This window comes from Styela clava, chromosome 11 (assembly GCF_964204865.1).
Source record: "Styela clava chromosome 11, kaStyClav1.hap1.2, whole genome shotgun sequence".
Taxonomy (NCBI): Eukaryota; Metazoa; Chordata; class Ascidiacea; order Stolidobranchia; family Styelidae; genus Styela; species Styela clava.
This window is the reverse complement of record NC_135260.1, coordinates 18735311-18747583: the sequence shown is the minus strand read 5'-3', so window position 1 is coordinate 18747583 and position 12273 is coordinate 18735311. Positions and strand designations below refer to the sequence as shown.

Below are 12273 nucleotides of genomic sequence, written 5' to 3'. Positions count from 1 at the left end.
ATTGAAACTTTTTATGTTTAATACTTGTCGCCGTTTTTGCGCCCATGTTCAAACGGCGCCCATGGCTGCCACACCCTAGATACGCCACTGCGTAAGCTACGGCTACGCATTGCCATTTGCCATACCTAACTTACCAGACGAAATCTTTCGACTCTGCGCTCAGACGTGACTAACATTAGCATCTTATGTGCTAGGATTAAAGGATCAGTATTTCGCGACTGGCTTTGAAATTTCGGGATTGGGATTTCCCATAATTTTCACTCAATAATCGTGGGATTTTTTATAGTACAAACATGAGGGAAAATTTACGCGCATTTATTTCTTGAAGCCTAGCGACTGTAGCTAATTTGCGAAGTAGTCAGGTGTCAGAAAAGCGAGTTTAGCAGCTAAACTATTTTCGTAGAGCAGTATTTCTTTCTGAAGCACAGGAAAAGCTGCTACAATGAGCACTCTTAAAAGATATACAGTTTACAGATGAGCGGTCCAAATCGATTCAGCAATAGTTGATATTTTTTTCCGAGTTAGATCCTTGTTTCCTCTAATCGGTGCATACAAGTATGATTGCAGTCTAACCCATCACCAGTTGTTTGCATAACAATTAATCAATTAAGGCAATATCAATTATTTTTCCTCTTGTTATTTCAGATTACTTGAACCTAAAGGTTAACATAACTTGTGTCTATTTTCATTTTGACAGCAAATATATGGGGTATAAAGAGCAACTCCATCAATTATACTACTCAGGTCCCTTCTGTTCTCAACTTTAATAAAATATTCCATGTCCAAGTTCAGCTAAAATTTTTATTAGTGAGAAATTGAAGATTTCAAGGGCATTGTTCGAAACTTTGAAGTATTGAAATAATATAAATTTCAAAAAATGTGTCTCAGGCCCCTGTTCTCAATTCTCATCCGGTGATATTAAAGATTAAAAATTGAATTTTATATCACCATCCATTCAAAACATTTTATTCAGGACATATACCGTATCAGATTGTACGGGTAAGTATAACAGTCCGAAAGTTCAATACATTGTTGTATTTTTGTTTGTTAATTTCTGGTCCAAGCTTCAAGCAAATGAACGAATAAGGAGATTTAAAGGCATACGGTGTATCAGAAAAGTAATGGAAATAACTTTTTTTTGTTTTCGTGTATTTGCTCGACTTGAATTTCAACTGATTTGCCATACAATATATGCATTGCCATTTAAAAAATGCGCCGACTAAAATTGTATACAACCGTTTTATTACAAATTCTTGTTTTCCAAACTGAATATAATGTGCTACCATTATATATAACATTCTTTAAAATTGGCCATCCTGTAACTCCCAGAGAAGACATTGATATGAAACAACACAAAAACGCACTAAAATACGAGAAAAATGACTTTTATTAAAGACGTATGTACGGGATAGCAGAAAAGATACAAATGAGTAAGTTTGGCCTAACAAACAAACACTATTGGGACGACAATAAAAAAATTCCAATCTACAAAAGAAGAATTTCAAATTGGACTCATTCAGGCTAGAGAGTTTAAACAAGAAATTTTTGTTAGAATCATATGACTAGAAAGATAAAGGCACTTGTCAATTTCAATTATTCATTTTATGGACCATAAAATATGATTAAACTCACTGCATATTTCATACTTGAGCTTCCACTGTCCAACGATTCTGCACCAGACGTTAAATTTTAAAAATTTATGCAGAAAACAGCATAATATAAACACACATTGCCTAACAAAAATCTGAACACCTTCTTGTATCTCGCGAAGCAAATTACAGGTACATCATCAGAGCGAAGTGAGAGCCGAGTCGATAACTGTATTCTTTGGATCTTCTCCAATACATTTTACTTCGTCTGTGTTGCTATTCGAATCAACACTTTGCAAAGTCTGATGATAACTGCAGGTGCTGTGAAAATTAAAAAAAATGATAACTTATACAGTAATCAACTTGGTAAAAATTTTCATGGATATATTAAAATGAAAAACCAGCTGCAATAATAAATACTATACAGACAGATAGAAATAGATGCGTACGCAATGTAAATTCTGACATTTTTTATACGTAAAGGGAGAGAAACTTTGTTCAATAAATGGCGCAACTCCCGTCTCGAATGTCTTATAACTACAATCACGAATGCTATTGCCAATGTTTAGGCCAACTATTTGATAGTAAAGACTGATTTAATTAGACTGCTAAAGATCGCCAATCACTCTATGAAGAATTGTGATCTTGTCCTAGTGTGAGAAGCAATCTAACAAACACAGTTGATGAAATACAGAGAAAATAATGCGTTATATTGACATCTCCTAGGCTACAGTATGTTGTAAATGTGGACATCGATGAATAATTCTTTTTAATAAAAATCCCAGGATTTGCCGATCTGGATTAGTTATAAAAGGGCGGAATGGGTGAAAAAAATATATATATTAAAATTTATACCCATCGTACTTGCGATGGACGTAGAATGATTCAGCTTCATCCAAAGTGGTCAGCATTGGTACTCCCATTGTTTCTGGAAAAAGTAGGCTAGTTCCCCCGGCCAACAAAGATAAAATTCCGAAAATGGTCTAAAACAGAATGAAATATATTTTTACAGAACGAACATTAGCGCGGAGACGAATATCGCAACGTGAAAATAATAATAATATATAACTCTGATGATGAGAATACTCCTGCATGCTCCAAATGGCAAATACCCTTATCTGACTACCAATTGTATCGCTTACCTATCGTTCAATCCTATTTACCATTAAATACATTGATAAATTTTATTTCATTATTTTCACTTACCCCAGTGAGCCAGGGCACAGAATATTGTAGATATAACGTGTAAGGCGTTAACACACTGCCCACTCTGGCAGCCATTGATCCTATACCGACTGCAGTGCTCCTAAAACATGGTATCATAATATATAATATATTATGAACACATGAAAAATATAACAAAATGTAAAGTAATAATGTAGCCTAATTATAAATTTAAACAGCCGAGTCACTCTGTGACACATAGTTTCTTTCTTACCTTACTACAGTTGGATATAATTCTGCGGTGTAATTGTAAATGATGGCAAATGCCCCAGAGACGGCAAGTTTTCCGCACAAAGCTAACACGGTGCCGAGTGTTCCCAATGCTGAAATACAAAAGTCGAAATATCAATTGGATGTATCTGACAGAAAATACTATAAACAAAGCATCATTGAAGAAACTCGTAATTTTGTCGAACCTTCGCTTTCTTCCGCATAAACATTTGCAACTGTTGACCCAAGGCAAGACAATCCTCCAAAGATCAGAGATATGCAAAGTATTATTCTCCGTCCAAATCTATCGATTGTTAAAATAACTATGGGGAATGCGATCAATTCAACCAATCCACTCAACGTATTGTTTACGTAGTCGTCTCCTGCAAATAAATAAAAATTGTCAGTCCATCAGTACTCATTAGTTCGAAAGTATTTCAACGGAGATACAGAGCAGTCAAATTGTTTTTTTTTGATGTAGCTATATTTTACATTGACTTACCTGCTAAATTTCCTACGTTCAGTGATAATCCATAGTAAACCAAAGATATAACGAACCAATTGAATAAAACATTGAAAGTAAGTATCCGCATCTTTGGGCGACGAAATAACTCAATTGGTGAAAATATCTTTCCGTAATCTTTGGATTCCTGTTATAAGAGTGATATTTATTATTAAAAGTCATTTCTCGGTATATGCGATGTTTTCTTAGATTGTGCATGTTTTCATTCTGTTTCTGCAACAAATAGACAAAAGCTTATTCCCAACTATGACACTCGGACATTTTCCGACCAACATAACTTGAAGCGTTCAAAATTCAATTCTTAATTGAAGCTGCATCCCGAGTGGGAAGAAAAGAATTTTGATTAAGATTTTAAATCGAATACTCACAGTTTTTGATGACATTTCCCATACATCTTTTGGAAGATCAACTCCATTTCTTTTTGCCATTGTAAGGGTTATATCTTTAGCTTTCTCGTCTCTTCCCTTTGAAAATAGCCACCTACGAAATAAAATATAAAATATTTTATAGGAGTTTATGTCGGAAAATATCACTTGAAGAAGTTCATGGAAATGCATTTTAATCATCGATGACGAATATATTACTCTTTCCGATTCTCCCCGTGCGATCTTTCTTTATAAACTGCTTTATTTGACCTAGCCAATCAGCCATATTCTGGGTCTGAATTGTTACAGAATGTTCAATAAAATGCATACAACCTTGGTGATTCCGGCATGAAAATCCACATCAAAGCAAATGGCAGCGACACCAGGGAAATTACAAATTGAAGTTCTCTCCATTCTCTCCAATTATACGCAAGTCCTGACAATATCATGTATCCTAATGCGAAAGCTGCCTGAATATTTATACCGACGAACGTTCTCCATTTTCCTGAAGTTATTTCCATTACTGAAAATCAATTAGGAAAGATAAATTACACAACAACGAAAGGGGCTTTTAAAGATCACCAAATTGAATAACACAAAAAGTAGCTGTGTCGTGAATTACGCATATCAAAGTCATTACATCAACGAGTATAGTGATATTTAGTACCTTGTTTAAATGTTAACAACAAGGGACTATTTGTGATTTATTTATACAGCTGTATGCCTAAATAAAATATGCAACGTCAGTTTCAAAGGAGTCTCTCTTAATCTAGTCTAGCTAATTCATCCAAAGAATTACGTACTGTCCGGAGCTTGATTATTCTTGCAATCAACCACACATTGCCATACTGAGCATATTCATCCCTTGGATATGATTTTTTAGCTACAAATGCTACACGCGTTTAGTGCAAGAAATATCTTACCGTACACAAATGAAGCGACGTAGCTTGCCATGAGAAATAAAGCCAAAGCAAATCTTGTAGCAGCAAAAGCGGCTAAAGTAGGCGAAAAAGCACATCCCATGCCAACAACCATCAGACCCATCTGACCTCCAAGCATGGTGGGGCATCTTCCAATTCTATATTGAATGAATTGAACAATATCAAGTACAGTGCAACAAAGGATCGTATTTACAAAGGAATAAGTGAGCGTGTGTGAAAATTGCATACTTTTGAAACAATTATGCTTTTATATCCACATTTCTCAAAAGTGTACAGAGAAATAAAGTCCTATGCCTAATTCAAACCAATAATATCTTAAAACACCAACTTTTCTTAATGTCTAATAATGGAGGACGATCGAGATAGTTGATTTGGCACTTTCAAATGAATACAACTCGAATAACAATAGTCTAAATCGAGATAAAAACACGACTCACAGATCAGCTATGTTTCCCCCTATTAAAGCTGAGAACAAGACGCCAACATAATATATCGCTGTCACACTGGTTCCAACAATGAGTCGGTCACAAACGAGATCCCACTGAAAATATGGATACAAGAAGTCAGAAAATTTACGTTTTATATATTCCGGTGCTAAGGACGTTCGAAAGGTCGTTTTTGACGACAAGTCAAGCTTGAGCATTTATGGTGCTTTTCCATATAGGCTAATTTCAATATGACACTTACACAAATTTAAATCTGTGATATTTTGCCAGTTTCAGTAATGAAAATAAGTTACATATACATGATTTTTGTACGCCGTGTTGTTTATTTGATAGAACGCATTTTTCTTTTCGTGTCAATTTTTATGATATTACCTCGGTTGTTACGGTGCTTTTATAAACACTGTCGTCATAAACGTATTTTTTGCAGGCGATTGTATTTGGCTCATCTTTACCGTCATGGCAAGCAAATGTGCCATCAGTGCAATTGCTCCAAGTGTAGTTGTATCTTTTACAAGTGTCGTAGTCCTGTATGAAATGAAAATGAGAATCATTATGAAACATAATCAGAACCACAGTAAGAGCTGACGAAAGGACGCTGTTTTGTTTGGATTGACATCACTGTTAATAGACAAATAAACGATAATGAGCTTGTTCCCTGTTCTGTTGTGTTAATATTTGTCATCGCTCAGTTTAAATACTTTTGGAATAAAGTTAGTGTTTTATGTTAATTAATGCGACGAGAAATTTAAAACGGTAAAAACATATTTTTCAACCACAGAAAACTTTAATTGCATGTTAATTTCACATTTGACACGACAATTTTATATCATTTTGTGAACATTTAAAAAAGTAAATATATTTTATCAAGCTTACCCCATCATTGCCTGGTGTAGTGGCTTTCACGATATCATCCCAAGATGTATTTGCATACAACGGATTGCCATCAACTCCTGGTATGAAACACCGGTATTTTGGAATGGCTGCTAAAAACACTGCACCTACTTGATGCATTCCACATGGAAGGCAAACATAATAAGCCATTAGCACAAGCAGAATCTGATATCGTCCACATGAACCAACGTATTTCAGAACACTGTCAAAATCTACGACAAGTCTTTCTCCAAAACTACTGTTACTTTCGTTTGCCTCTTTGTCTTTTTCTTCAGCGGTAGACATTTTATTGTTTTGTTTGTTAATCTGTTTCGTGTAAAGAATTTGAAAGAAAATCAATTGATATGCTATCAAAAAGTTTGAACGTAATATTCAACGTGAAGGATGATTTTGTAAACATTCACCAACTAGTGTTTTTTATTATTATTTCGAAGTAGCTAAAAATCTAGCGCACATGGAAAGTTGGGAAATTTCTGAACTATCGGCTATCTCAGAATAACTCGTTTGATAGTTGTCTATAAACCAATCTCCAAACCTAAATTTAAATCCCTGAATGATAGCGCGACACACAGCTACGGTGAAATTAATTCGTATTAAACTTCGAAAAGCGGGAGGCACCAAAAATCATCCTGCTGCTGATACATCACGACGCCGCGAAGACACTTGAATTTCGTACAACTGGTGGGGCCTGCAAACGCTTTCTTTTATAGCGCCGATCGCGTTAAACGCTTAAAATTTAATCTAGTTCCCGCGCGGATAAAGTCTTTAAAAATGCCCGAACTTGACGTTTTTATCATTTCATTAGCTCACTAAGCCAGCGTGTTAACTAATGAGGGCTTTGACAGTGAATTTTGCTCATTAGTTCGGATTCTTTGTTTGCAAATTAGTCAGTAAATCTCGTCGATAGTTTGATGCTCGTAATTCTTTATTGGAAGTAATTAGTAAGTACATACATCAAACATAAAAAATAAAGTTACCCGAACATGGTGTAACAGTTGAATAATAAATTTAAATGACTTTCTAGTGTAATATTTTCACCTGAATAATTCAATTTATCAAGCATCTCGGAATTATGGTGTGAACGAATAGTCAACGGCCAGTTAAATCTGTCTAAAATCCTCTCTCTAGTTTTCTCTGCCGTCATTGTTAGTAAATAAATGCTACATTTAAAGTCACATTATGCTGTTCAGTTGCTTTGCCTCCCTTTCATAATCATTTTTTCTTACTCGGGTCTAACAAAACTTGTGTTATATCTTGGGATGGAGAACCGGGCTCGAATTTTCAATTTTAGGATTTCGACTCGGTATTGAGCTCTTGCTGATTTTACCGAGTCCGCGATCAAACCTCTTTTTCCATGATAGTTGCGTTCACCGCAGCAAAGCTCAGTACAAACAATAACTAGTATTAATTAAGTGATAGGAATATATTCATATATATATCAATAAACAGTTTGGCAAAAAAAAAATACGAGCTGCCATTCATTATTAATGAGCGTAAATTCTTGCACCACCTGTGCCGGAAGCTCTGAGTCTTTGAGCTATTTCAAAATTCACAACATATTTACAACATTGTTAAATTCATTGCAGTGCCGCGATACTTTAGCCTTTACACATAAAATGTTTAAACTGAGATTGTGCCATTCTGTCACAACATATGGTTAAACTGAACCAGTAAATTTGCAATTTACGTCCGTTCTAATCCGACAGCTAAATAAAATCTAATGTTTATTAATCGAATTCTATCTCTAAATAATGCAGCTAAATGCAAGCTAAAGTATACGGGATAGTTGAGTACTTTTCGAGGTCACAGATAAAAAGCTAGACAAAACTCGCCTGAACACCCGCCACCTTTCGGTGCATACAATTTGCCCAGAGAAGTCAAGGCCGCATTGCAAACACCGGCGGCGCGGCAGGAGCCAATGTAATACAATAAGGCGTTAATTATTAGCGTCCACAAAAACTGGCTGTTCAGCAGAATATCGAATATTGCACAAGTACGAGAACAAACAAAAGGCCTTATATCATTGATTGAAACTTTATATCACCATTTTTATTTACTCAGTTTGAGAAAACTTCCGAATAAAGATAGAGAGATAAAGATTTCATGCAGTTATTAGTCTGTGTTCGTATTCACAAAATAATCGAGTCAGTTTCATATTATTTTGCCTGAGTGAAGACATATTGATTATTATGTTATGTCTGTTAAATCCCACGGAAAATAACTACTCATAACTTAGCATTCTTGTAGCTAAAATTTCAAGTGTTACAGGCTTGTACTGCCATTTTTTGCTCTGCATTGGCCATGGAAATAATTTGCTAAACTAAATATATATATTAACATCACATTAAAATCTTAAAAAAAATTCCACGACCAGTATTGGAAAACAGGGAAAAATTTTGATGCAACTTTTCGCGATGCAACTATAAGGAGCCATATTAATTTAATGAACTAATTTACGTTAATGACTGAATGTAGTCATCATTGACATTGGAATTAAACTTATATGGTTGAGCAAATAGGTAAAGTTAATGACTCGACAGACAAAGAGAAAAATAAAATATTTTTATTTGAATTTAAAAGGAATAACTCGTATAAGCAGTCGTCAACTGTCAAATTGGTTATTTACAACGGTTGTCGTGTAATTGACGCACATGAAACATTCTTTTGTAACATCAATATACCATACTTGCACAATAACCCCCATTGCGTAACGCATGCGATGAATTAGCTAATGCCTTGCACAGGGATATTTTTTGAATGTGCGTACCAAGATACTGTTAACTGCCTGGCATATAAGTCTTTATCCAGCACAATCGATAGATTTGTATCATATTCTCATTATAATCAAAGTATAATAAAAGGGATGGAGATGAATGAAAACCTCATCACTGTCAATTTGGAAGTTTGAATGTTTTCGAAATTCATAGACTGGAGTGAAAACTAACACATTTTGCTTTATGTGTTTCGTTTATTCTATACCTCTGCCTCCACTCTACTGGCTGTGTATAAACCAATTTGCTCAGCCAACTCGCGATATCGTTTCATTTGAGTTTGAATTTTCGTTTTGACTCATTTACCGGTAAACACACTGCAAGCAGAAACGCGAAATCCACATTTCTCTATCGTCCTATGTTGTGAACACAACGATATGTTCGCAAGTAAACGGCCTTTCGTTCATATTATAGGAGGACTGGGTTACGTGCCTTTCAAAACGTGAATAAACTAAAATATTGGAGTTATACCGGTACGAAGGCAGAACGATGCTGAACAATAAACTAGTAAAAGTATGATGATTCACCAAGTGTTGTTGTGAAGTTTCTGTTGTTGTCAATCTTCTGAGTTCATTTATCCAATTTTGAAACTGATTTCCATATTTTACTTCATCGAGCGAATGAGCTTATCAATTTGGTCCAAATCTTTGGAATTATAACTTACTCTTGTAATACCCCAATTCCATAAATATTGTACTATTTCCCAGCATTCGGACTACTTCATGCACAGCTCGAATAATACAGCAGACGCAGCAAACAACATGATATCCCGTGTCGTAAACAACGCTAAATTTTCCTAACCAGTCGATGGGAAGGTGAAAGTCCAGATATAAGCACATTAACAACATCATACTGATTGCTGTTTTACGTTTTGGTCCGAATTTTCTTTTTGGATATAACAGTCAAGAATCAGCATATAAATATTAAGTATTTTCAGGAAACATAGTTTTAGCCGATTTCGGATATAAATAATAATAATGCTATATTTATGAATTTATATTACTATAAATCAATATTAGAAATTATCATCCTTAGTACGATAATACATTACACGCAATATAATGAAATAATCATATTAACGGTGATAAAGAAATGGAAACTACGGCAGAACCTAAATATATGAAAGCCCACGGGAACACCATTTTCGACGTGATCTTGCGGAGAGACGATGACATGACATTGTTAGTAATTTACATGCATGTTTCTGCGGTGTAGCTCGTGATCTACACCCAGCGACAGTAATGGTGTTAATCATCGCCGATCTAGCCACAAAATATTCTCTCTAAACTTTTTACTCGACTCCTCTTTTGTTTAGATATATAAACCAATTTTCCAATCCTAACCCTATTCTAGATGGAAGTCCCTGCGGGTCATAATGGAATGGAGATCACACACGGTGAGGTCAATAATCTCACACGTTACCCGTTGATTCTCACCTACAAATTTTGATGAACTGGAGTCCATTTTATACTATTCACAACATGTTTTATTCTGAGCTGCAATTCTGACATCTTAATTACGGTAACTAAGTGTTCAGAATGTCACCAATAAAAATGAACTCATAAGAATAGATATGGTTATAAACATATATATATATATAACAAAAATAAAATGTTGCAAACATTAAAATTTGGTATATTGTTATTTTCACAAATTGTTAGAAACTACAATTTTATACACTAAAATATGTTTACATATTCTTTATGAAAAATAACCAAAAAGTAAAGTTCAGATAGGACAGCTAGTATTTTTCATTGTTTTTTCTGTATTTTTCAAACCACAAGTCCATTTGTTTATGAGACAAATGAGTCTCAAAAAGTTTGTCGATTCGTGGCAACATTAACAAAAAAAATATGAATGATATATATATATATATATATATACTAATTAAGAACATAACGTGTACACCTTTTCTTCCACATTGGTTTTAAAGTCAACAGAAATGCTGTTTAAAGCAGTCCCGTGTTAGTCAAACGTATTTGTTTGCCTTTTTAAGCACCCAAATCACATAAATTCTCATTCTTCGTTTGGAAGATTTTCCATATCGGTGATCGATGAGTAACAATTTCTGCCTCCGCCATTTTGTATTTTCAAATAAGTGCCACGGTTCACCCGCATTAGTATCGCATATTCTCTTATTTTTTCTTTCATTGATACGATACCAGCTACGTGGGAGTTTCCATTTCTGTCAGCACACACCATCGCACTCCCGCTGTCCGACTGGTAAATGAGAATACACAAATCAAATCCACGAAAAATAATTAAATGCCCAATAGTTTCTTTTAACAATAATTCAGTGTAAAACATATAAGTAACCAAGGTCCTAGGATATGCAAATGTATTACTCTTACCGGTTCAATTTCTACAGACTGTCCCTCTAATGTGCATAAGGGGTTCTTGTTACCGCGATACAAATCGATCCCGTACAGTTGGTGACATGAACTCACATTGACGGGTATTTTCTCGATTTCTGCAAAAGTATACAAAATGAGAAGTCTAATAATGTCAAGAAATGGCTCGAAGGAGGAGTTACCTTGGTCGCGCATGAGATATATCCAGCAAGTATCATTCAACCCTCGTTCGGCATCGTGATTCCAGTTTGATTGCAAACCAACCTCTTTGTTCACCCTAAGAACTGCAATGTCGTGTCTGGTAAAAAAAGACGTAAATTACCAAACATTCGCGCAAAATTTGTAAATGAATATTTTTATTTACCTGTATTGCAAGTTGCTTGGTACGTGATGAAAATTTCGGTCGTGTCTTACAAATTCACCGTGCTGACTGCTTCCACAAAGATCAGTTACTATGTAGTCATTTGGATGATAGCTAAAATGCAGTAAAATTACCAAACAAAACATTTAATATTGGTATTCAGTAATTTCAGATATTAAGTAATAGCTAATTTAAAAATTTGAAATTTTGCATACAAATTCTATTAAAGAGGCTCATTTTGAGTGGCCTACCGTGACATTTCAATCCCCATGCCTTTCGACAAAACTTATTCAAATTTCGGATTATATCATAAAAACAATATTTTTTAATCTAGATAAATAATATTTACTTATTCGAAAACCACATGTTTAAATTAAGAAGCGATAATACATATATTTTATATCTAAGTTTTTGCCAGATTCACTACCATAACGGCAAAGTCAAATGAAAAATATTTTTTCAAAAATCTACCATGTCCATCCCAACCAGTAAAACGATTTACCATTCCGTAGGTTTAGATGTTTCGGCATGAGGATTTGAGGCAGTAACAAGACAATGAGCCGCTGTGATGATCAATTCAGCAGTTGCTCTGATTCCTTTG

The 12273-nt window shown here is 34.7% G+C and overlaps 1 protein-coding gene across 3 annotated transcripts; it reads right to left on the bottom strand.

Annotated features, from left to right (window-relative positions):
• Nucleotides 1-1369: 1369 nt before the first annotated feature.
• Nucleotides 1370-9682, bottom strand: LOC120347865 (organic cation transporter protein-like). 3 transcript variants are annotated; one of them, XM_039417977.2, is made up of 13 exons: nt 9488-9682; nt 6172-6495; nt 5671-5823; nt 5290-5393; nt 4835-4989; nt 4245-4434; nt 3915-4026; nt 3526-3673; nt 3230-3406; nt 3028-3136; nt 2796-2895; nt 2445-2572; nt 1370-1910 (listed from the first exon to the last, which is right to left on the bottom strand). In XM_039417977.2, the coding sequence occupies exons 2-13, from the start codon at nt 6472-6474 to the stop codon at nt 1790-1792; spliced, it is 1800 nt and encodes a 599-aa protein (XP_039273911.2). In that variant the 5' UTR covers nt 6475-6495; nt 9488-9682; the 3' UTR covers nt 1370-1789. The 3 variants fall into 3 exon arrangements, with proteins under 3 accessions (XP_039273911.2, XP_039273913.2, XP_039273912.2); XM_039417979.2 differs by having other exon boundaries at nt 2454-2572; nt 9488-9681; XM_039417978.2 differs by lacking the exon at nt 9488-9682 and adding an exon at nt 6725-6839.
• Nucleotides 9683-12273: the final 2591 nt, after the last annotated feature.

What these genes read in the sequence shown, in the direction of transcription:
- LOC120347865 (XM_039417977.2), bottom strand. Translation starts at nt 6,474, where the DNA reads ATGTCTACCGCTGAAGAAAAAGACAAAGAGGCAAACGAAAGTAACAGT. An exon ending in CTACACCAGGCAATGATGGG is followed by an intron (nt 5,824 to 6,171) that starts GTAAGCTTGATA and finishes CATTTCATACAG; the next exon opens with GACTACGACACTTGTAAAAG. An exon ending in TTCATGCCGGAATCACCAAG is followed by an intron (nt 4,027 to 4,244) that starts GTTGTATGCATT and finishes TTTATTTCGTAG; the next exon opens with GTGGCTATTTTCAAAGGGAA.